This window comes from Passer montanus, unplaced genomic scaffold (genome assembly GCF_014805655.1).
Source record: "Passer montanus isolate IOZ18808 unplaced genomic scaffold, ASM1480565v1 scaffold12, whole genome shotgun sequence".
NCBI lineage: Eukaryota > Metazoa > Chordata > Aves > Passeriformes > Passeridae > Passer > Passer montanus.
In genome coordinates this window covers 14,019,440-14,045,831 of record NW_024358722.1, presented here as the reverse complement: position 1 = coordinate 14,045,831, position 26,392 = coordinate 14,019,440, and the positions used below count along the sequence as shown (strand labels likewise).

At 39.9% G+C, this 26,392-nt stretch overlaps 1 protein-coding gene across 1 annotated transcript in view; it reads left to right on the top strand.

Moving 5' to 3' along the window:
- The first annotated feature begins 20,564 nt into the window (after window positions 1-20,564).
- The window catches only part of USH2A (usherin), a 372,312-nt gene continuing 366,484 nt past the window's right edge, over window positions 20,565-26,392 (top strand). Inside the window, exons 1-2 of the mRNA XM_039697803.1 lie at window positions 20,565-20,702; window positions 21,180-21,859. Coding sequence (XP_039553737.1) covers window positions 21,375-21,859 — 485 coding nt within the window. The 5' untranslated portion in view covers window positions 20,565-20,702; window positions 21,180-21,374. The remainder of the gene's footprint in view (window positions 20,703-21,179; window positions 21,860-26,392) is intronic.

Genomic DNA, 26,392 nt, shown 5'->3' with positions numbered 1-26,392 from the left:
CTAGAATGCTGTTCGCATATCACAAAAGTTCCATACTTTTGTCTCCTTATCACAAAAGCTTCATACTTTCTTGGTGTTTTCTTGTGGCTAGCTCCTCAGAGCACTGACTCTTTCTTCCCCACAAAACAGCCATGTAACTGCAGCTCCTTTTCAATCACCCAACCCACACTTTTATAACACTTTTCTCATTGGTCACAGCTGTGGCCTGTTAAATTCAGGCCTGTTCCTAATCTTTGGTAATTGGCCCAGCTGTAACTCCTTAGGGGTGAGATTACTTTCTGCACTATCTTTATTTTCTTATATTCTATCCCCCACACTAGAACATATGGGGTTGATCCCTTTTCTCTGCTCAAGGTACCCTAAAAACCACAGCCCAGTCCTTGTCCAAGAGGGGCTGCTTGTGCTGAGTTTAAATTTGCAGACTGCAACACACAGAGCTTACAGCAGTGCCAGTGACCTGGTCACCTGTGTTTTCCAAGGTGTAGCAATGGGGAGAAGGAATACAAATCTCCATTAGTAAGTTTCTCTCTTGCTCTGGTTTGTGTGAACTTGGACATCCATTTACTGGCTCTTTTCCATCTGTAGGGTGGAGATATGAACCCATGTCCCACTAAGACTGTGGGAAATTATGAATCAGTCCATGTATATAAACAAAGACTGATACTGTCCATGTAGTCCGCTCCTTACAGATGGATACAAACAAACTGTGATGGGAGGGAATAAGTCATTCCTTGAGCCCAATTCCAGATGTTGTAAGGCAGCAACGAGTGACGTAGGCAGCTCCAGGGATGCACTGGTTTGGCTTTGCATTTCAGACTGGATTGGAGTGAACTAGTTCTTCAATTTCTTTCTATGACTCTTTGTCCTCTCCCATTATTATCTTATCCTCTGACTACAGCAACAACAAAAAAATTGTCTTTGATATATTTGAGATTGTGGTATGTTGATGGATTTCGGGCGAATTGTTAAGATGGGCCTTGATAATGCTGTAGGATGTAAACGTGCCTATACTTGCAATATATGAGGTTTTACGTAGTTCCTACATTGATTCCCTTGCTCCTTTGTCACCTTGACAGAGACCCACTCACAAGGTGACCAGGACAAAAGTCAACAATGGAGAGGGGGACCCCTTCCCCCTCCTTCCCCATACTCCTTTACATTGACCAAATGTCTTTCTAAATGACTTGCTGAGCCAGGCTATTCTTATATCTTACATATAAATGGACTCTGTCTTACAACCAGAAGATTCAGGGGGAAAAAAATTTCAGCTCCCAATGTGAAAAGATAAAGGTCAGTCACTTTACACTACAAAACCCTTTCACCAGAGCAGCATAACAAAAGGATCCAGGAGCCTATCCACATGGTTTATAGCTCCAAGAAAAACAGGAGAGTCTACTACATCCTTTTAGGACTGTACCACTTCTTTATAGACTCACAACAGAAACAGCTGGGCAGAGGAAGGTGATATATAGGAAGGAAAGCTGACTTGTCTCCCTGCTTCCATTAACTTACTGGTATTTTTTTATGGGAAGAACACACACACAATCTTGTTCAGCGTGAGAGATTCACAGAAAATGTATCCAGACATTTTGGATCCCCCTGGGTCATCCTGCAGCAAATGCAGTGCTACTTGGGATCCAAATCTCCACAATGGGTGGCTCTGAGCCTTTATGCCTCTTTGTTTCATGCATCAGTGTCTAAAAGCAGGCAACAGAAGCTGTGTGGCTCAATACCTGTGCAGCACAACACGCTCCTTGGACTGCTGCAGCTTGGAAATGCCATTCATGAAGTCAAATGCTCTTAACAGATGTTTCAGCTTAAAGATAAATTAATTTTATTTGGCACCATTGCCCGGCCAAATTACACTTCTTTCAGTAGACTTCATTTTGGCAAAGCGACGAGTATCAGAAAGGACTTACCTAATGCATAAAAAAATCTATTTAAATTTATAGACCATGCCAACAGCAATGGGGATCTGGAGCAGAGTTTGGTTAATATAGATAAACTAATGGTGGCCAGAAGGGGTAGCATACAGCAGTCATCAAGCATGCCCATGGATTTGGAAGAATCTGAAGAGGAGAAGGTCATGTCCATGTTAGAAGGTAAAATCTGCAGAAAGGAAAAGAGACTTACATATGAAAGGAAATGCAGCTGTGGTGGGGGGAGACAGAAATATGGACAGAAGAGAGAAATATATGTAGGAATGGAGTATGTATGAGGGAAAAAAATGCTCCAGTGTGCTTTTTTGTTTTGTTCATAACAGACTACCACTCTTGGAGGGAATTGGAGTCAATACAGTTATATCCTAGTGTTATTATCATTAGTGGTAGTATTAAGTCAGTGCAGAATATTCATTGGACTAACAAGGCTAAGCAGGAAGGAGGCAGATACTGGGATATAGAGGTATCTTAACAAAAAATCAGAACACTACTCTTTGATTTTGTGATAGGGAACAAAGGGCAGCCTGAGCTGGGCTCCCTTCTGGAACCGATGGGCCTGTCAGGATCTTTGTCACACCTGTAACAGCAGGAGACTTACAGGTGCTTTACCCTAATTTGCCCTCATCTGGTATCAGTTTCAATGATGCCCCGGGGCAATGAAGTCTGAGGAGCAGGAGGTCCCCACCCCTTTGCATTTAAGGCAGAAAGAGAGAATTTTTTTTAATTATTATTTTTTTTTTTTCTAGGTTGAGTCAGGTGTAGTTTAGCCATTGGGTAGAAGATGTGGGGTGCATGTTTTATCTGACCTGCCAGATGCTCTCAGAGATGGATGCCGATGCTGTTCAGGTGCTGCTTAAAATCCAGTAGGTTGGTGGTTTGTTTTAACTACTGTTAAAAGCCTGGGCAGATTACCACTGTTTGGACTGAGTGTGCAATGGAGCACTTTATCAGCATGTTCAGTGGAGGTACTTCTGAACTGAAGAGCTTAGAAGAAGGACTGAAAATCCATGAAAAAAAAAAGGTGGGTGGGCACAAACAACAGCGACCAGATTATACAGTACCAAGTGCTTAATTAAATTCATGGACTGTCCCACAAAGCCAAGAGAGTAAAGCCCTATCCTGGTCACTGTGCAAAATGTTTTGTCCACATTGGCAGCTGCTGCTGAACTGTGTGAAGGCAAGATGTGTGTGTCCATGTTCCACCTTCCATATAGGCAGCTATTTTTGGAAGATAATTAGCCCTGTTTAGGAGTGGTGTTAATGTATATTTGTGGGACACAGGATTAGAAAGCAGAAGGCCTCAGCTTGTTGGAAATCAATTTTAATATCCCTATGGCTCTGGTAGTGTGTCAATATACCATATACATGTCTTCGAGAGGCTTCCCTTTTGCAATTAAATCCCCCTGATTTACTGCAGACAGGATACTCAGACTTAAAGGGCTGGGGAGGGGTTTTATTCTCAAGGAAAAAGGGGAAACCAACAACAGTGTTCAGAGATTCCTAATCATAACTACTTAATTCTCTTACTTTAAAAGTTATTATCAGATTGTAAGTACATATTTGTTGTGAGACATTGACATTTGGTAGGGACAGTATTTTTGCTGCTTTGGACATTTCTCTGCATTTTACACTTGCAGTGTTACTTCAGCTTCTTGGCTTCTTTTCTGAACTCCAGCCCAGAAACTGAAGAGATGAATCTGTGCGCTGGGATGAGGCATGGAGACTGAGGTGGGCACTGAAACCTTTAAAGTAATAGTAAAAAAAATACTTCTATAGCTGCTTTTTACATAAAGCTTCCTCCTGTTTGTCAAACATAAGGAAAGAATAAAACTGCTGTGCTTTTCCAGTGGCCCACAATTTGTCTTGAATTATGGCTGCAGCCCAAGAGAGAGGAGGAAGAGAAACCCGTGTATGGGCAGGGTGGATGTGGCAGCAGCTGGCAGGAATTTGGCTATTGTTAGGGATTGATTTGTGGGGACAGTGTTTCATCTAGGTCTTCTAAGAACCATGTTCACTATCCTTTCTTTAAGCCTCCAGCTTTCTCTGGAGACTGCAGCCTCCTTCCCCCACCTATCCCTCCCTCTCCATTTCTTCCAAACTGATTTGCACTAGCTCCAGGCCAGAGTACAGGATTTTCTTAAAAAGCACATGACATTTTTGCACTGGCTAAATAAAGTAAAATCTTGTGTAAAACACGTTATACTTGGTGCCCATTCAATAAGTTTTTATAAGCATTTTAAACAGAAGTAATTTTGCAGCAGTCTTGAGAAACACACCAAACCAGGTACAACTAATCTGCACAGATTAATTTTGTTCTCCAGCCCATGTCTGTGGGTTGGCAATCTTGCCATGCTTATTGATTATCAGACAAGACTACTAATCCCCTTAAGGTCATTAAGTGTACTTAATTAAAGAGCAGTTAGCAAGCTTCTCTTTACCAAGTTAATAGTGGCTGTTAAAAGTGATTTGTACATTACCAATATGGTAGCTATTAATCTAAAAGTCAATTTGTCATTTATATTTTCCCAAACAAATACATTCAGCCAGTTTTGAAGGTGGCTAGAAAGTGCTCAGCATCTGCTCCTGCAATTTGCGTAAGGAACAAACTCTGCTTTCTTACACTCTAAGACTTGGGCTGCAGCAATTTCCACCTAATCTCGTCTACATCTCATTGTCTTGTTCCGTCCTGAATTGGCAGGGGGAGAAGAGGCTAAAAATCTTGGGAATATTCAGTTCTGGCAAGTTTGACCAAAGGTAAGCAAGATGGAAAGGCTCTGACAGAAACCCTGAAGCTCTTTGTCTTTTTGACTGGTAGTTGGCACAGGACAAGTTTCAGAGAAGCTTGTCATAAAAGAAGGGGCAGGCACTGATCTCTTCTCTCTGGTGCCCAGTGACAGGACTCGAGGGAATGGCCTGAAGCTGTGTCAGGGGAGGTTTAGGTTGGATATCAGGAAAAGGTTCTTCAGTTGCTGGGCACTGGAACACGCTCCCCAGGGCAGCGGTCACAGCACCAAGGCTGACAGAGCTCATGGAGCCTTTGGTCAATGCTCTCAGGCACAGGTGTGTCTCTTGGGGTGTTGTGTGCAGGGCCAGGAGTTGAACTTGATGGTCTTTGTGGGTCCCTTCCAATTCAAGATATTCTCTGATGCTGTGAAAGTCAAGGAAGGAGGCTGAGGGATCAGTCAGGATGAATTAACAGATAAGAAAGGGGAATCAGAGACATTGATGATATGGGAGGGAAAGTGAATACAATGCTATAGAATGTGAATTTCATTGGTCTGTGAATATCAAACGCAATTTTTTCATTACTCTATGCAAACATAAATACATAAAATTTTCAAGCGATATATTTCAAGATTAAATGTATAAAGAAATACATAATATTTTCTGGATCTTAATGCATATGCAATTTGTTTTGAGAGACATTTTTGAGAACCTTCAATATGGATCTTGCTTCACTACCAGAAACCTCTTGCTACCATTAAAGCAAGCATTCTTTACCAAAACATAACATATCTGTCATTTTCTCTCTCCTACAAATTTAAATATGTAATTTAAGACTGAGAGCAAATATATCTAGAAAAGTATGACCCCTCATCTGAGCTCCTTTTAGGGTGCAGGGTAAGATAAGCATTGCTCTGGGGCTGATGATGTAGAGGTATGGTCATTTATAACAGAATAGCTGCTTCTGAGCACACCTATCCCTGCCTCAGGTACCTCTGAACAGTGCTTGCTGGGGCTCTTCTGGAGAATTGTCAGGCAGTTGCTTTCCCTGTTTGACCTGAACAGGCCACTTGGCAAGGGTGGAAAGTTAAGTTCATGGGACTGGAGGAAATCTCAGGGTAGAGAACTCACCTGTAGAACATTTTAGACTTCAGAAACTTGCAAGGATAAAATGTCAGTCAGAGAAGTATTGTTTAAACCCATATTAAGGCTCATTTATTTGCCTACAATATTTTATTTTTCAGCTGTATCTGAGATATATATGTATATAAGTCTTTTACAAAGATAGACCCCATGTTGTAACCTTCTTTTCCCATTAAAAAATGGATTCTATACTTGCCAATGGGATAAAATTCTCATTTTGATCTCTATGATGCAAATATATCCATAAGCCAGGATAAAACATTATCTGTCCTGATCACACAGACAGTGTCATTCTGTGATAACACCTGCATTTGAGATTTTCTTTATAATATTTTTTTTTGCTTTACTAATCAAACCTGTTTAGAAAGTTATCAGGCACCTTGACTTATGGTGAAGGTCTGTCTTTGGCAGAAGTACTGATGTACATATTTCGCCTGCTCCAGTCTATCAGCAGAGCTTTTTGTGATGATGTTGGAAATCAGACCTTGTTTAAAAAAAGAAAGCAAAGAAACCAAAACAACAAAACAAGTGAAACACACAACAAAACAAAACAAAAAAAAACAACCCCACCAAACAAACAAACACCAAACGTACCAAAACAATTTTGCTCTAAGTGAATCAATTCTCCAATTAAATTGAAGGTTTGGCAACACAAAAAGATAAGAAAACAAGGGTTGGGTAGAAAATTAAAGAGGGGAGAAAATTGTAGTGGAAGGGAGAAACTCTGATTTTATAATTAGTTTTTTATATTATTTCATGCTGCTACTGGTGCTGAGAAAATGTATATGGTTCTGTTCAGGCAAGGTAGAACAAATTGTGTGAAGCAGTGCAGTGCCCACCTGGGAACAGAAGTTTATTTTCTGTGCTTAATACAAACTTAAGAGTGCAACCTATATTTTACAGTTAAATTAATTCTTTAGGTCAATCACATTAGAAAACCATAATAATTATTATTTGTGTGTAACAAAGGGGAGAGAATGCTTTTTAGTTGTGAGGTTGTCTTTTCTTTCTTTCTTTCCCTTTTTTTTTGTTTTTGCCAAACCAGCATCTCTCCTGAAAAATCGTTTGGTTCCCACTAGGGTGCCAAGGAGAGGTCTTTCACAGCAATGGGCAGGGACAGCAACAGACTTGAGGCTCAGCTGGAACACCTGTGCAGTCATCTTAATTTTGAAAATGTATATACTGGTAAATGACAGAGCTCCCTCCCCCAAATACATTTAATCTCGAAATTTCCAAGCAGCTTATCTGCTAACAATCTTTTAATATTCTATTTATTTATTTAATATTGTTGCTTGGGCTGCTCATATAATCAGATAAAGGTCATTAAGCCAAATTTATGATTAAATAGGATAAAACTATTTATTCTCTTTACTCAGCCTATTAATGATGTAGCTTATGCTGACTAGATATTTCGATATTTCAAATGAAGTTGCTACATTTTTCAAATATTATAATTATGTGAAAAAGCTATATTATCTCATTGTGAGGATTACTTTCCACTACCTTATCTGCCATAATGTCAGCACATATCTGCCTTCAGATTTCCTCGTGCTGCTCTCTGCAGACATTCCTCTAAGTCTCCCATCTGGTATCTGCATTAACATCTACATAGTTTTATTTTGTTATTTTATTCCTTAAGTCATTGTTAAGGATTTAAGGGACTGTTTGTCAGGCTTTTTCATATTCACTTGCAAAACAGAGTATCAAGTGTTTTATCTTTTAATTGCAGCCATTGTTTGTGATATGAGATTGTCAGGGTGTAAAGCAATTGCTCCATGATTCCAGAATACACTGAAAGAAGAGTATTCTTTCAAAACTCTGTTCACTAAAATGTAATTGACTTCAGCACCTATCTCAAAACTATGGATCCTTGCAAGCTTCCTGGTTTGGGAAAAACAGATCTTAAGGGCACCCTAAGGCAGAGTGCACCTCACATCTCCCTCCCTTCTAAGAGCTCTGTGGTATTTGAGTATTTTTGAGAGCAGAGCTCCTGTAATTCAGGCTGCTACTTTTTTTTGCCAACCTTTTTTCAAGGATCTTGTCTTAAAAGAGTCCTAAATAGAAGCTTGTAACAGCCACAGCTGCTGGGGTTTGTGTAAATACAGACTGCAAAAGGAAAGCTGAGTTCCTCAGCCAGTCCCTATGGTCACAGGTAGCTGGCCAGTTAACTCCAGTTTCTAAGGTGCTGACAGAAATCTGAGCCCATCCATGTGTGGTAGAGTCCTAGAAAAGAAATGATGATGTGACCAGCCCGATGCAAATGACACCATCCTAGGCTGGATGCCGAGGCTGGGCCTTATTATGACAGACTAGTGACCACATGGTAGCAGAAAATTTAAAAAATGGCAGAAAAAGATAAATTTTACCCATAAAATATTTTGTGGTAGTCTGTATGAAAGATTGCTCAGTAGCTACAAAGCAGGAGCACAGCTTAAATTTAAAAAAAAAAATTATTCACCTTTTTTATCCTGAAACTTCCTAATAACTAAATTTCCATTTCTTTGTAAGAATTGCTGTCTTACTTTACCTCCAGATTGTCTGCTGTCTTGACTCTCTTCCTGTAGATATTGGACAGTTTTCTCCTCAATGCTGACTTCTGCCTTCCCCTTCATTCCCCAGGTTCTTTTAGTTTCCTATTCTCTCAACAGCTGATCTCAATTTCATCATCCAAAACTTCATTTCTCTGGGCAATCAGGCAAGTGAATTGTCTTCATCCATGTTTAAAACAAATTCATTCTGAATTAGTCTGTGGTCCTCCAGTGTTAATTTTCTATTACTATTATAGTCATTGAGCTTTATGGCATGAACACAAGCAAATATTAAGTTTGAGGGCTTAAATATTTTTCAGTGAATTTTAAATTGTGGGCTACATCTTCAGCAGGGATCTGAGTCAGTAGGAGTCTTCAAAGCCAAGTGCTAGGGTTTATATGACGTGGTGACAACTGTAGTATTGTGTCCTCATGCCAGTTGAAGAGCTGGCCTGTAACTAGTCAAAATAAGCTGCTTCAAATTATTAACAGGAACAACTTGTTACAAAAATTACTTAAATTACTCAGCTATGGAACTAAGAATATTAAATGTAGCTAAGTATCACTTCAGTGTAGCCTGACATTGGCATAAATGAGATGTTTGCTATTTTGTTCTGCAATAATTGTTTGAAAATTATTTAAATGTTTACTGCTGCAATGAATATTAAATGTGAGATGCACTGAAGAATTTTGTAGTTGATTTGGAGGATCTGGGAATCTCATGGATCCATAAAGTTTTAGAACACTTCTGAGATAGAAGTGAGATGTATCTCTGACACAGACCTTTCATCTGAGGAAGTCAAGATATGAATCTTAGGGAGTCAGTCAGCAGGGTTGTCCTGGCTCCTCCTCTGAACTATTCACCAAAGGAACCTAATTTAGGACCAAATTATTCTCAGAAAAGCCTCACTATCTGCACTTAATACAAAAGGCATAAAAGCCTATTCATCATGTATTTAAAACTCTTATAACCTTATTCTACCTGCAATCGCTTAGCTGAAGCTTATTTCACAGTTCTTAACATTCTCCCCTGAACAATTAGGGTACTGGTAAATACTGTCAATCTTTTGCTTAATCTTTGAAGCAAAATGGAAAATAAATGTATGAAGTATTGCTTCGGTCCTATGTGTATATTTTCGGAATGTAGTATTAGATCATGGAAGTATTTAATTCCTTGTCAACTGATCCAGTTTGATTTGGTGATGAGGAAATTATCATCGTGTGGTGCTTCTATGAAGGCAAATTCGACTGAGGATATGTCAGGAGACAGTGTAAGTGTCCAAATAAAACAGTTCCACTGAACAGATGTCTTTGTCACAGAACTTGTTGGCCTTTTAGAGAGAAGTAAAATGCTGAGAAAAGATGGACTGAGTTACTTTTATAGAGATCAGTACTCCACATTCAGGCTAAAGTATACTGTCCATGGATATTTTATTTCTTTTCATCTGCAATACAGTCAAATAAGGATTTCTGTGGGGTGGGGGTGAGTCTCTATAATAAAAAGCTGGTGTTAAGTCTGACAGCTTCCAAAGGAAGGCTTTTAGTGTCTTTCAAGTTCCCTGTCACTTGCTATCCAGCTGCTACTGTGGACCAACATACCAAACAGGTTTCAGATGGTCTCAGTGATACACAGCGTTTCATTTAAATTTGTGAAAACATGTCCTATTTATCAGACCAGGAGTGTTCTGCATATGTTTTTATAGCCAGGAGTATTTGGCTTCATGGCATCATGCAAAACAAACGCCCTCGAGTCCCTGCTCCTTGTGCTATTTCAGCTCTCTTTTTGTGTGCTGCTGTTGGTGCTTTAGTTCAGGCTTCCCTGATGTATCAGTGGATCCACCCTCGGGAGCTTTACATGGCAGGGAGAAGGATCCCAGCTCTTGATTACAAGAGACTGACAGATTGGTCACGAATGTTGAAGACTAGCAGGCACTTTCTACACTCAGCCTTTACAGAAAATGGTCAAAATAAAAAGACTTGGGGTATGGAGCAGGGGGAAGGCAAGACACTGTATCTTGTCAGCTCCTTTTTTATTCTATTTGCCTACAAGCAGTTTTCATGGAAAAGGAATAGGAAAGAGCACTGGCAAGTGGAGGAGGCCAAGCCTGCTACTGGAAGATGTGTGTGACAATTCATGGGTTATGTGGAGCAAACATTTCATCCCAGCTCAGATGTAGTTATCCTTTCTTTAAACAGATGCTCAGGAAAGACAACGAATCAACTTTATGGAAGCAAGCTCCACTTTCACATTACAGAACAGGAGTAAGTTTCAAATTGCAGATGTCTATTTTCTTCTTCTTGTTAATTTCTGGACTCATTTGTGATTAATATCTTCCTGGAAGTAAAGCCTTGGAAAGCTTTTATTGTTCCACAAATAGAGTATGATTCTTGCATAGGGTTAAGCACCACAAAACCAACTTAGAAGCAAGGAAGAGAAGAACCATCTAAAATATCCTAAGAGAGACATTGTTTCCTATAAGTCAGCACACAGTAGGTGGAAAGAATTCTACATCTTGACTCTGGTTTTTGTCATGTGTCATTTGACCAGGAGCTGAGTCACACCAATTTGATAAACTGTCAAAAGAGAAAGAATTCATCTCCCAGTTAGACACAGGATTTTACTTTGACACTGAACATCTCAGTTCAACAGTTGAAATAGTAAAACAATACAGAGAAACACATCTTAAGCTGGGTAACGTGAGCTATCTTGTTTTGAGTCGTGCTGGAGGCCCTGAGTCAATACCCTAGGCTACCTCCAAACCCCTCAAAGGCTTGAATTGGCTTCAGGGCTTTTCAGACCCCACTTCTATTGTAAGACTGCTCAGCATTTAACCATGTCTTCCTGGATTATGATTTCCAAATGGAAATTTCTTCAGAGCTATTCCTCTACAGATAGTTAACAACAAATTTATGCTCCCTAGCCCTTCTGAGTAAATGTTCTTGCAGATTTCAGTCAGGCTATTCACAGGAGGCTGAAAGATGGGAGATAGTACTGTAATATTGAATTGTGGAAAGGAAACAAAAAAAGGGACAGAATTGTTTGTCTCAAATTTTGTTGTTCTTAATACTTAGGCAAAAAATGCTTTATACTGTATGTAAATTGAGAAGGATGGATTAGAACCGTGAACGTTCCTTCAATATGTTAAACTATCACATATTTACAGGATATCTCCTTCAGCCTCTGCAGCACCTTTCAGGAGGCCAAATGCCATTAGAAGTGCAAACTGGTGTTCTGCTTATGGTGATAGTCAAGTCCCAGGTTTGCTGGGCCACAGAAATACTACAGCAGTTTCCAATACTTTTACTAATATGACTAAATATTGCTACTTTTGTAGTTCCAAAATATGTTTGTCCTTAAGAAAAAAAAAAGAGAGAAATAATGAAATAACTTCAGTTCACTTTACACCCTGATTTTAGGTAAAATCAAATTAGGAAATTGTGCATAGACCCCGAGTAGCACAAAGGAATTAAAAGCTGGCAATGAATTTTGATGATGAGCACTGGATTACTATGGAGATAACTGGAAAATAAGTTAAAAATTAAATAATTCTAAAACTGAATGTAATTTCAACTGTTGAAAGATTTTAAAGTAGATAACAAGTGTCAAAAGGCTGGATGCAAAGTAAAATGCTTGGAAAACAAACCATGAATTACATATCAGTGATTTATATTACTGAGTGTGTTTTGAGTTTCAAAAAAGCTTAAGGGAAATGTTTCAGGGTTTGGTTAGTTTTTTGTAAGCAACTACTTCTTGAATTATTAGTAGAGATTAATGAAAAAATAATTGCATTCATTTGGAAATTAATTTCAAAAAAAGCAGTGTGTATTCAAAGAACTTCTGGAATCTATTTTAAAGACTGGGAAGTAAATTGCACCTTTAAAATATGCAAATAACGTGTTTCATTAATAGTCATCTTGGCCCTGAAAACTGGACTGTAATATGAGCCCACTTTCTCATTTACACTGTTATCCTCATGTTATGCTGATATGCTGGTATCTTTAGTGTTACCTGGTAAAATTAGTATTAAAAATTAACATCAAGTGTGTGGATGAATCAGTAATTACTTGTCTCTATCCCAAACAGCCAAACGCTCGGAAGGCACAAATACAGATGTTTGCATGATTTTTGTCAAGGTGTCCTTGAATGAGAGGATTTAAACCTCGACAGTGTTGCTTGGGCCCAAGCCAAGTCATGTGTCCTCATTGGTCTTGAGGCTTTTCCTGTGAATGCAGCTGTCACTCTCCTCTGCAGACTATCCTAATGGAATGAGACTTCTCTGTCCAGTCCCTGTCTAAGCCTATGGATGTGGCTGAGGCTATTGGAACCCCCAGCTATTTAGCACCCCTCACTTGAGCCTGATAGTTTTGCATTGCTCCAAGACCAATCCTGGCAAAAAAAAAACCCAAACCAAAAAACCAACAAAAAACAACAAAAACCCCCCATCCAACCCTCTTAATTATGAAATTTATAAAACTATATATTAAGGAAATTATCTTATCAAAAATATATGCATATATCATATTTAAATTATGTGCAAGGGGATCATTGCTTGCAAGGGGATCATTTGAACCTGCTCTATATGCACAGGCTTCATTGTTGTGGCAGTATTGATAAAGCTGCATTTTCCAGTCTTCAGCTGTATCAGTAGAAGCATATTGGTGCACATACAGTTTGCTTCCCTTCCCTTAGGAGAACTGGGATATTAGGATTTACGTTTCCTCAGAGATTTTACAATTGGAATATGGCTGTACCAAATTGTTTGCATTTTTTGCGTACTCCTGATGAAAATTGCGCTGACATTTGAGTATATACATTAGGAGGGTCATGCAAATACAATGGTAATGGTGCAAAGTAGTTCTGCCTCTCACAAAACAAATGGAACACATTTTCCTATGGTTTTTCTATTTAACAACATCCTATTTATCTTACACACACATTCTGTCCCTCTTCCTCTGTTTTGATGTATCTGTTAAGATCTGTTAAGATCATGTCCTGTGCCTAGTCAAGGAAAGAAGCATAATTACAGGTGGACTGAGTACAGCCAAGGAGAATGTATCATGGCTGAGTTTTGCCTCCTTTTCCATCAATGGTATAACTAATTTAGGTATCTGCCTTTGCCTTTGTTAGTAGTTTTTGAATTTTTTTCCTCTCTAAAGTTTCTGGGAAGGAGAAAGACATCAGGAAGCATGATATCCTAGGAAGTCATGCCTCACTCTACACAAGTAGGTCAAAAACTGCCATGAGCTCTGGCCTCAGAAGGACACTTTAAAGATCAAATAAATACACTTGGGATATGCTTCCTCAAAGCAAACTGAGACCATCTAAAAGCATTTAGAATGGATGATCTTGTTCTTGCCAATATCTTTGTATCCAATTTTGGCACTCACTTGACTCCTTGGTGAGTGGATTCAATCTGCTAAATCCTCTGGGCGGAGTGGGACTGCCCATTTGGGCAGCAGTCAGCTCTTAAATTCATTCTGCTTCATCCTCTACCAGCACCCTTTCCCTCTGATTATCCTGACATGCCTCCTGTGCTGTGTCCTTGTCTCCCACTGGCATTGCTTTTCAAACCTCCTGGATCTACCTTTATTCAACTAGAATGCAGTCAAATCAACCTTTCCTCAACTGCCTGCTCCACTGGCAGTTTTGTAGACCAAAACAAAAGGCCTGTTTCTTCTGAGGTCACTTTTCTTACTCTGGGAGGCTTCTCTGCTTCCCTGTGCTGTTACCCAGCACTTGGAAGGAATTTCTAGTCTTACCTTTTAGGGCATCTTCACCAGCAAAGATGTAAATTCATAATTCCTTGCTGCAACTATTAGTGTGTATTTTCATGCTGTTAATCCAACTTGTATTTTAGGTGATCATATAGAAGACTTATAAATTGCAGGATCCTACTATAAATTTTATTTTGCCATGGGATATTAATTACTGACTGCCCTCTAACATTTAACAGTACTGGTCCATTGGAGCATTTGGTCATCATATTATACTTCCAATTTTTGGCTTTTAATAGTAGACCTTTTTGTTCATAGCTGAAACTAGATTTACTGCTAAGTTAAGCAGTTTCTTGAACTTCAGAAAAAAGGGTTGATTTTGACATTTGACAGTTACACTCATAAATTTTACTGCACTTGATAGTTCTTTGACAATTTGTTCCTTTTTGCACACATCATGGTACTTCACTAAATTCAGCATCAACCTTCTCAATCTGTAGACATACAGTTACTCATTTCTTAGCTCTGATTAGAACTTGGATTTTCTGACTGCTTTGTTTCTTCTTTGAATAACTTTCCTTAACCTAGCATCTGAATTTTATTGTTTAGTCTTTTCTTTGTTTAAAACTATCCTATACTTGTCCTACAATTCTAAAAACCTATGAAATCCCGCAACAGTGCATGCCAATGCTCCTCAGAATTTATGGTACTGACTGAGGTTGCACAAAATATATTAAAGCAAAAATGTGCATGCAGTTACAGGAGACAGACTTGTTAAAGATAACTGGAAATAACGAACACCTCAAAGTTAGGGTGGTGAATACTGTTAATGTGTTTCACAGGCAGAAGTTTAACAAGCTCAACACAGTGGTTCTGGGAAACCTCTGTCTCTTTGAATGTAACACAGTTTTAAAATTATTCTTGGAAGAAGAAGGGGAACAGAGGAATCATTACTTTAAAGAAAAGAATGAGGCTTCTACAGGCACTGCATGCCTTTGAAAGATGGCACATAATACAGCAGGGGAAATTTTGGAGGGAAACAGTGAGGATGGAACAGCTCTTGCTCTGTATCAGTCTGAAGTGATGAGAGGACCTGCCTTCAGCTGCATGTTGTTCCCCAGGGAGCCATATCCTTCCAGGGATGAGGGAGTAAATGGATCCTTGTGGCTGGAAATTGTTTGAAGAGGTGTTCCTTGAGAGGGCAATCTGCACTGTGATGGCACAGGGGAGCTGTAAAGGGGTGGAAGGAAGGGAGGAAAACAGGCCTGCACCCAACTGGCTCAAGCAGATGGGGAGACAGCAGCAGTCCCTCCCTTGTGTTGCTGCTCATCAAGGATCTCATTGGTGAAGCAGGAAGGGTTTAATTGCTCCTTCTGGTGTGGGGAGACCATCAGTGTGTCTTTGGCGTAGAGAAAAGGAGGGGACTGTGATTCTGCTCTGGAGATGATGAAGCTCTTGGTTCATCACTTCTGGGTCTGCTAACCCAGCAGCTAAGCAAAGTAGAGCAATAATCAGTTCATGGCTCTGGAGTGCTTCCTTCAGGTCCCTCCCTCATAGCACATAGAAGAAAGAGAGCCCGTGAGAAGAAAAAGGATTTACCACAAGCTTTGGAAAACTTTGGACTGAGGTATGTTCAGGTGGAGGCTTTCAGAGGAAAGGGAAAGTGATTAAGAAGAGAGAGGGAAAACTAAAGGTCAGAGTATTTATGAGATGTCTGTGCTCTGAAGGAGAGAGATACATTGAAAAGCAGAAGAAATGGTTGAGAAATAAGTATTCTGAGGGCAGAGGATGATAAAAGTATGAGGAACCTGATGCTTGTTGAGGAGTTAGTCTGAACAGAAAGTGATCAGATCCTTACAGGTTCAAATAGCAGGAGATGTTTGGGGAAGGAGCATGTCCTTGGAAATTATTAATATGATTTACTTTGCTGTAGTGATTTGCAAGAAGCAACAAAAGGGGCTCTGAAATAGATGTGAATTTAGAAGCTGAAGGAAAAGGATATAATGGCAGGGGTTTTGACAAAAAGATATTATAAAGATAGGTAGAATTGTGCAATAGTAATTTTCAAGAAAAAAAAAAACAAACCCAGAAGCTGAATGTTTATAGGAGAAAATTATTATGCTCATGTTGTATGATGCAGCCTTCAACTGAAAGCCAGACTCATCTGTCTTCAGAAAATTGCCTAATTGTTTGATATTCGGACAAATACTAATTTAACTTTCTAACATATGGAGGAGGTTTGGGGTCTTTTTTTTTGTTTGGGAATTTTTTGTTTGATTTTATTTATAATTTTGTTTTGTTTGTTGAGTTTTTTACAAAGCACAAGACATCTTTGAAAATAAGGGAAGGATCTTTAGGAGAAATGTTACCTTTGGTGAATCTGTCTGCAATATCTCAGGTGTAAGTCTCTTCACAGAAATTTTGGTTGCTGACTTCTCCTCCTATCATCCATGAAATAAGGGAGTATAACAGAAGATCTAAAGGAAAATGAAGACTAGAGGCAGGGATTTGATTAAGACTCTGGAGAAATTGTTGATGATGAAAACAGAGAACTGATTAATGGGCATTAATAGTAATGTATCTTAAGGGTTGCTGGGCAGAGGATAAACTGAAGAATGAGGGGGTTTTTATTTGTTTATGTGTTGTGGTTTTTTGGTTATTTTTTAGAATGGGCTAATCAAAAAGAAATTGTTTCTTGGACATGTCCTGTGCTGGTAACTGCCAGGAAAGCATATCATGGCTTGGGGTGTGAGGAGGTGTGGAGGAAATAAAAGATGCTGTGAGGAGAGAAAATGCCAATTATCAGAACTGAAGTGCTCCAGCTGTATGGCATGGCCTTTCCTGCTTGGACAGGTCATTATTACAGCCTATGATGGTCATTGAAAATAAACTCTGTGTAAAGAAGTCCTTGCAGAGGTTTCCTTGCTCTGGATTTACCATGGGAAGATGTACACTGTGGCGCTGTATTTTCATGTGAAGGAAATCTGTAAAGCTTGTTGCCTAAAAGAGTCTTTTGTTTCTTCCTTTCTAGAAACAAAGAAAGTTTTTGGTGCTAAAATAAGTGGTGTGATGTAGTGTACTTCTAAAGCTGTTAAAAGGCTCTTAACAGCTCTATAAAATACTTGTTGCCTCCTCCTGTGCTTTCAGAAAATTTTACTCCAATATTTATTTCACTGGCTTATATAGAATTTCCTCCCCTTTAAAATGTAAGTTGTTAATTATTTCTGGGTTGTCATGATCAACTCCCCTCCAGCTATTAAAATGCACTTGCATTGTAGTTCTAATATTGCTTGCAAAATATTGAAAAAATAATTTTGCTAGGCAGTTGAATTTGAAATATACATATTGACTTGGCAATGCAAATGGATCTTTTATGTTAATTTCCTGCAAATATTCAAATGGTGGAGTTTTACGGGAAAAAGCACTCATAAAAGCAAGTTGTTATGAATATTCACTGGAAGTGAATCTTGAATGGTACACTTGAGCCTAATCTTTGAAGGTCATGCTGTGTGGGCTAGTTTACATAGGTCACTTCAGACTATAGCAAAATTGCAGCATTCAACTAGTCAGCACTGCACAAATCGGAGCTAATATTGGTTTTAAGGGGTTTGCAGAATATGATAAAAAAGCAAGCTTACAATACACTTGCAAAATTCTGCATTTTTTTAGAACTCTTTATGAACAGAAGACAAGGCAAAATTGATGAACAAACTAGGTGTCAAGATTTTTCCCACCACTAATGAAAATATTTTAAAGCAATTGTGAAGGTGCAGAACACCCACTGTGTTTTAGGAGAGAAATAGATTACCTGAAATTCTACCTCAGTCATCCCAAGAATTATGATTCTGGGAAATTATTTCAAATTGTAAATTGTCTTTGCATTGTGTAGGTATAAAATACACATGCAATTTTGCATTGTTTGTGCACACTAGCTTTGTACAACTGTAGTTTTGAGTAAGTGTATTGTTGTATTCCATTCATTCTCTTTCATCCTAACAGAGGATCATTGTTAAAAAGTTAAACACATTAAAATTTGGCAATGGTTGTGTTAAGCTTGCCTTTTACGCAAACTTAATTAGCACCTGAAGTTTTACCATCTTCAATAACATGTTCCACTGAGCGTGTGCAAGTAGGTCAGGTTGAGGGCTTATATTTGATTTTAGGAAGATGATTTCTCATATAAAAATTTGCTTCAGAGCATTCAAACTTTAGACATGTGGTCTTCAAATTTTCTAGTCAAGGCACAGGCTGCTCTATAACAAACCAGTCCGTATGGTTTTTTTTCCTCAGCAACCTTCCCTGACCTCCTAGAGCCTCTGTGTGTCCTGAGACTCTCTGCTACCAGTGGGTTAAGAAAACAACTACTATGGAAAGAGTTTTTTTGGATAATGCTATCTGCCTTGGACAGGGTGTTGAATCATTAGGATCAGGAGGCCAGTTATGTCACAATTTTCTGGTGCAGGTCAGATTCTCCAATGACAATGAGGTTGCTTAAGGCACCCCAGGGGCTAATGAAAGATCTCCTTCCTGATGTAATGAACAATTGTAACTAAAAGCTTGAAGCACTCAAATTTTCACTTTCTTTGTTCCGAAATTCTAATTCAGTTAAATGGGCATAATGTATCTTTCATGAGAATTTGTTGCGTCATTAATAACAGCATACTTTTTTTTGCCTGGTAGGATTCCCTGTTTTCATAAACGTATGATAAACAGCCTTCGAAACACTCCTGTGAATAGGATCTCTATTTCCTGCAAAATCACTCTCAGTTTTTTTTTTCTCTTTTTTTTTTTTTTTTTTTTTTTTTTTTTTTTTGTTTTTTTTTTTTTGTGGCACAGCTTACATTGTATGCCTATTCTTGGTTGCCAAGGCCTTTCTCATAGTTTAGCCTCCTTCAGGTAGTTTATTGATTATACTCCTGATGAACAGCAATGTAGTGATCCTTGAATCCTTGACCTGGGAAATTGTTGGCCTGCAATGTGATTTTGCAAGGTTTGTACTGCTGTCTTGTGTATTTGGATGAAATATGCAAATATTGTAATTTCTGTTTGTTATTTTGCAAAATAGAGGGTAATATCAGTCAGGGCCACTTTCCCAAATGGAGCACTATTGAAACATGCTATAGTCTGTCTGGGAGGTGGTGAGGCTGCCAAGTATTGGCAGAACATAACAGATGTGTGATGAATATATCCTGACTTTCCTTTTGGACCTCTGTTACACCTGCAAGGATTCTTGGAGCAAGCCTTCTGGCTGCTAGAAAGGGATGGAAGCAAGGAAAAACTTGATTTTATTTATTTATTGATTAATATTTCACAAATGCCAAGAAATACACATAAGCCAGTCTGGTGTCTTTGACTGCTTGGTAAGCTCCTACCTTTGCCAGGTGCATGTTCCATGCTCATAGCTGTTCCCATTCTTTGATGTCCTGAGATGGTAGCTAACATCTAGGGTTTTATTACCATATTTTCTATCCTCTCTCCTATGCGTTCTCTAGTGTGTTCTTGATGTGCAAAGGACTCTGGCTGTCGCACTGTTGATGGTACTGTGGTGGCACGTGGTCTGACTGTATTTATCTAGAGATGCTTTACGGGCTGAGCTCTAGCACTGTGCCTCAGACAGTGTTTTCCCCCCAGCCCTTCTGTGGTAAACAAAGTTCTTTACATTTGAATACTTTAGGGCATGTAATTCTGACAACAGAGCTATGATGCTGAATGATTACCAGAACATGAAAACACTGCAAAATGACTGATAACACTGCAGCAGGAATTGCTATTTATCTTTTATGACCTTAGGAAAAAGATCTGTATTAAAGCAGAGATGTTCCAGGAATGGTCAAGGAGCTTGTTTGTTATGGGATAAAGGGCTTGTTAAAATGCATTAAGAGTTATGACAGAGGATGATTTCTTGGCAGTTGTATATGTTGCCAAAGAATTTTGTTGTTATGTAGCCAGTAAAAGTCCAAATATGCTAAGGTGACAAGTTACTGGAGGCAACAGCAACACAACTGTAGGGAAATATAACAGCCAGGTTGCAGCTCATGCAACTTCCATAGCACAGATAAAATTTATAGATGCTTCCTACATCCTCAGGGGACGTATTAATTAGTGCTTTTCTGTCCAGAAACACGCGTAAACAACCCGCTGCAGCTCTTGCTCAGCTCACGGCCGACACCTCTGCAGCTTGTTTGTGCCCGCTGCGCAGAGCGCTACCAAAGGGAGAAACGGGATGCGGGAAAAGCGCGCCTGAGGATGCTCCTCCGCTGCACCGTGTGGCTGTGGAAAGCGAGCCCAGCGCGGCGGTCCGGTGCTGTGGAGCGGGGCGGCGTGTCCCGGCGCTGTCCCGGGCTGTCCCGGCGCTCCGCTGCCTCCCGCCGGGCGCGGCGCTGCCGCTTTGACGCGCGGCCCGGGGCGGGGAAGGCCGCGGCGTTGCTGGGCGACGGCGGCGTCGCCGCGGGGAGCGCCGGGCTCCGCTGGCCCCGCTGGCTGCGCGCCGCTGCCGGCCGGGCAATAGCGCTAAATCAGCCCTGCCACCGCTGCCCCGGCCCGGTGCGCCCCGGCGCTGGCGCTCGCTGTTAGAAAAAGCTCCACACGGGACAGATGGGGAACGTGGTTTTAATCAGCTTTGCCGAGCGCTGAGAGGAGCAGCGGGCGTGAGGTGGGCGGCGGGGTAAGGCACGAGGGGACGGTCGGAACACCGCTCCTGGCTCCCCGGGGAGCGCGGGTGTCCCTCCCTCGGGAATAGCGCGGTGGGGATGGCAGCTGCGAGGCTGGGCTGAGCGCCGGGGGGCTGTAAGCGTGAGGTGCAGCCAACTCGCCCGAAGCCCGCAGCAGAGACTTTCAGAGGCCCAAGTTGCGTGTCCCGGTTTGCTGCCGTGTCCCGTATTCCTTACTGTGACACACAAAGCCAGGTGACGCGACAGATCCGGGATAAACTCCACTCGGCCATGAGCCTGCGCGTCCTCAAGTCGGCCTAATCCCCCGGCCTTGGCTCGGAGAAACGCCTCGGCCCTGGCCGGCAAGGGTGGGCAGGTGGGCCTGCTGGCTGGAATCTGGAGGCAGCTTGAAATTCCTATTCGAGCATCACCTCTGCAGGTTTCTCCTACCGACTGTGTCTGTTTTCTATGGTTTTCAGATCCCAGCTGTCACCCACGTGTGTTTCGCTGGCCAGAAGACGTAGATGTCCCTTGTGACTGAGTCCTTGCATGGATGTTTTGAGGATGAAACGCTACATAAACTCTTAAAGCACAGCACCTGAGGACATTGCTACTGACATGGACATCATTATTTATTTACGTTTGCTTTAATCAGGAGGAGCTTTTTTGTAAACATGAATTGCTGGGCTCTTGCCTTGAGATGTCGTTTCTTGTTTCATGCTATTGAAACATTAATCTTAACTTATTATGACTCCTTTTTGTTGGTCAGCTCTCAGGGACATTTCCCTAAGCTTGAAAATGTGGGAGCTTTCAAGAATGTGTCAATTGTGCCAACTCAAGCCACTTGTGGGCTGCCAGACCGAAGTACTTTTTGTCATAGCTCAGTAGACGTTCAAAGTATTATATCCTGCACTCAGAGGTTTTGTGTTCAGGAATGTCCATATAGGTCGTCACCTTCGTCCTACAAACCACTTCTTTCAGAAGGCCTTGGTACCTGTATTACAGAGGACAAGAGGGACTTGCATCCAGGGTCCTCCAGCAATGCTTCCAGTTTTATTTTTCATAATCACAAAGATTGCTTCTCTACTCCCCGTCTTCCAAGGCTTGGAGCTTCATTTACGTTAACTGTATGGTTGAAACCTGAGCAAGAAGGTGTAATGTAAGTAGTATTGAAGGTGTTTACTTTCCTGGTGCTCTTAAAAAAATTGATCGTTGTAGTCAAGTCATTATTAGCAAGCTCTTTAAACTTTTAATAGGTGTGGTGGGAAACTGTGACATTTATAGAGCTGTATTTAGGTTGGGGTCTTCCCAGATGTCAAGACAAGCGGCTTCAGTTTCGTGACATTGGCTCAGATGATAGTCCAATGACTTTCAACGTTTGGAACTATTCATACTTAATGTGCATGTCTTTTCTCAAAAAGAGAAATTTGTGTTTCCAATTTGTATTCCTTCTAAAAGCTGCTAGAAAATTACATTGTCACAGGGTTGTGCTGTTGCTGCTTTCATGATGGAAAAAAAATAAATTAAGATGTTAGGACTTCTCCAACACAAGTTTGTCTTAAAAACAAACACAGAAAGCCACCAAAATGTAGCTTTTGGACATACAGAAAAGAGGTCACAGTGTTCCTGAAGGATCTGGGGAATATTGCCTGACTGGCAGACTTTTTCTGCTTTAACAAATGATTCCACTATTTAAACTGCTAGTGAAATTTCACTAGGTGCTTACAAAATAGAGGTGGCTAAACATGTTCTCTCTCCTGTTTGCCTACATGTTGAATTTTCAGGAAATACTGCTGTTAGAAGTGACCTTTCAGCTTGACTGGGCCTTACTATAATGAAAAACCTGCTTTTTGAAAAATGCATCCCAGATCCTGCAAAAAAAGTTCTGTCATCTATCACAAATTGCAGGGCCTCCTACTCTTTCTTGCCTTCATTGTGCAGATCTCTTTAACATAAAGCACAACGAGTATAGTTTGTTCCTTTGGACGACATGCCACAAATGACTTTGTACTTGTATTCATAACTTATTCTTAGAATGTAGCTAAGCATCTGCTTTGTTGAGGCGTTCTTGATATTTATTTTGCATGCTGACATAAAAGTCACTTGTCTAAGGGTCATCAGAAAAAATAGAAATATCTGAAATCATAGTGTAAAATTACAGTATGTTTTATGCAGTGATAATTACCATAAAAAATTGACCTAACTGTAGAATCTGTGGTTATAGAGTGGAAATAAATGATATCTGCAGAGCAAAAGGGACTTCTGAGCTGAAGTTAAATAATTTCACCTGGTGGTATGTATACAGGCGTCTCTGGAGCTTTGGCCTGTAGTTTTCTATATAATGGTTGAATCTTGAATGTCAGAGAGTCCATTTCTGGTGTGTTCCCATGCCATGAATTCCTATCCACAGACATGTAGGCTCATCGGGGTCTCCGTCATCAAAGCACATGCCTAACTTGAAGCAGAAGCATCCTACTAATTTCCAAGCAAGCTGTTGCTGCAATGTGTTGAGTGAGATCTTTTGTCAATGGGATAGGCTTTGATGCATGGAGCCTAAAACAATGAAATGTTATGTCCTTAGTTTCAAATGATTAAGTGCTGTGAAGAAACCAGACTCTACTGATGACTGATAAGCCATGGACTAGTGCAAAAGATTAGCTTCCAATTGCTGCTGTGTTAATAACTACACAGTGTACATATTCCTGTTCAGTGGGTTTTATAGATCGCTTTAAAATTTAAATGTTTTTATTCAATTTTTGTAATAGATCACTTCATTCTTATGCCATGTGAGATTTGCTGCTATTCAACATGTAGGAAAGACAGTGGTAAAGCCCAGTCCTGAAAGCTGAAGATGGACAGCAGTTATTCCAGTGGTCAGGATGATATGCCACTGTCCAGGTGCTTTTCTTTCACTGCCACAGAAAGAATTGTGTTAATTTTTCTTTTTTTCAATTCCGGTTCTGGTGGAACAGTTGTTGCACATGAATAGCAACTGAAGCTTGACTCAGAAGGCATCTTACAAAAGAGAATAATTTACCAGCAGACTAAGATGCTTTTCCTTTTCTTATATTGGTTTAGTGAGTCCTTCAGGTTGGCAGATGAAGTTTGACTTACTGGATGTCCTACATTTTGAAGTCCCTGGTGGGGAATTGTCCCTGTTACATGTCATTTGTGACACTTTTTAAACCCCATTATCCCAGCAGAGGAGCCTCACAGAAGTGGGACACATTCTGACAAAATCTTTGTTTTCCCACCAGAGCATTAGGAAAATCAGCCAGAACAAGCTGCTCATTTTGCCAGTAGCATGATTGAAAGTTTAACCAGGTGGGTTTTTTTACTGGCAAAGTGCTCTTACATCAAGTATAGCAGACCCCTGTGTTTTGGACATGCCATACTAATGTGTTTTTGTGCTGAATTTTATATGGTCTGTCTGTGAGAGTGTGTGCTTAGGAAAGAAGCTAGCAGTATTGCTGTACAGTATTCCATTACATCCTGTGACATTCTGTTAGGCATGTACTCATGTAAGAAAATAGCAGGATTTTTGTTAGAAGTTACTGTGCTGGCTGAAATGAGAGAGTGATGTGAGGATCCAAGTCTGAAGACCCTTGAAAGATTGTACATAAGCAAAGAATTTTCTTCATCAGTTTCATATACCAAGTTTTCTTATGTGAATCTGGGAGACAATACACTGACACAGAGAAGAGTCAGGTCATATTACAGATTTGTTTGAAGCCCCGATGTTCTTCAAGGTATTTAGTAGAGATATTTGTAGGCACGCCTTTAAGTCACTGCATATTGGAAATATTGCAGAACAGCAAGAGTGAGAAAGCATTGACATTTGTACTCCAGTCTTTAAACTTTCGTTTCCTTTAGACAGTAGGTGGGCAGAGTTCTTGCCCCTGAGTTTCATTCTAGCCTCATGCCTCCTCTATTGCTGCGTGTACTCATCAGTTAATATAATTGCCTTCAGTAAGCCTGTGTGTAGCCTGTATGTAAGCATTAGCACAATATAGGAAACTGTGTACGATGATAGCCCTTCACAGTGGAATAGGATAAGAATGTGGGTACAAACTTTGCATATTGTGAGTAACCATTACAGGCAGCTTATATCAAAGTAGTGTGAACTGGAGCAAGTTCAGAAGCTCAGAAGATATTGGTGGTGTCAAGATGTGAGCTGAGATCTTTTACAAGCAAAAGGATCAGCAGGAATGGCCTGATTGTGAAATGGGCAGCACACAGATTTTTAAAAATTTATTTATCTAAGGGACTAAAATCATATGGTACCACTTATTGTCCATTCAGATGTTTTACATTAGGAATTAGACTGAAAGGGGCATCTGATTTTGAACCAGTACAGCTGTTCCCGTCTGCTCCAGTTGATGTGTGAGCAGCACCAGTGCAGCATGTTAGATTGTCTAGAACATTTTTCTCTTTGAAAGCTGGCGGAGGGGATTTGTGTTATTGGCTTTTTTTCCCTCCAACCCCACCACTGAGATATATGTAGTCAGGTATTGGCTCTGTGGGACTGCAGATTACCAGAAGTTGAAGACTTCACAAAGAATAGTGGCTTCTCTCTGTAATCATGGCTGGAATAGAAAATCAAGCTCAGAGTCAGAAGTAATGCCTCTTCCTATTTCATCTATGATATGGATTTTTTTCTTTTTTCTTTTTCCTTCCCTCTCTTTTCCCTCTTGATTTTCCTCTTTTACTAGTAAGTCACAATTCACATTTGTTCTTTTCAGTTTTCAAAGTGATGTACATCAAGGTCGCTTTCCTTCTTAAAGTCATGACACCTTTGGGGATAAAAACAATGTGGGGATGTTTGTTTTAGATAAGTAAAATAAACAAACCCCTGGATTATCCAATTATTGTTTATCCAGGAACTGGGTAAATCCAGTTCCTAAATATTTTGCTACTTAGCTGAGCCTTCCTTCACATTTATTATCTAACAAAACTAGCATGTTTACAAGCAAACAGAATATTGAAAAGACCAGTGGACAATTTATTAAGAAATGTGGTTTTGGTAAGGTTGGGAAAACAAGTGTTCATTTTGCAAGGTGTTTCATTGACAACATTCCAGCAGGCTAGAATAGTAACAGGAGGAATTAATTTTTCCTTGGATTTAAAGGTGAATTAGTGACTAATGGCAGTATCAAAGATCAGTCTTTTTTCATAGTTTTCTTTCATAAATGCAGAGTAGATGAAGACATCAGTTGGTAAGGGTTTTCTGTTTTCATTTTTTTTTCCTCTGAAATATGGGTAAGTAAATACTAATCTCATATAAATTTTATATGCTTCCCTCTTGTGACTTAGTGCACTAATTTAGTCTGGTGTAACTGTTAAAATATTTGACTTTTCATGGATCAGTACATTGAGAACTGTATTTTTCAAGCAGCTCAAATGGGAAGCATAGAACTTTATAATTTTTTTCTTGTATTTATGATTGCTTAATAAAATATAAACTTTTTACACAGGCATATGGAGCCTGTGCTTTCGCAGGACACTTGACATCATGGTGACTGGATTGGCAAAAACATTTTAGCGGCTTGAAATGCAAAATAATTTGCTGTGTATGCTGTTCTCTGTACCTTATGTGACATTATTGTATTTGCTATTGATGTGACTTCTTTGTCAGGAAAAAACTTCCTAATAAGCATCTGGATATCCTTCTTGCCTTGCTCTAGTTTCCTAG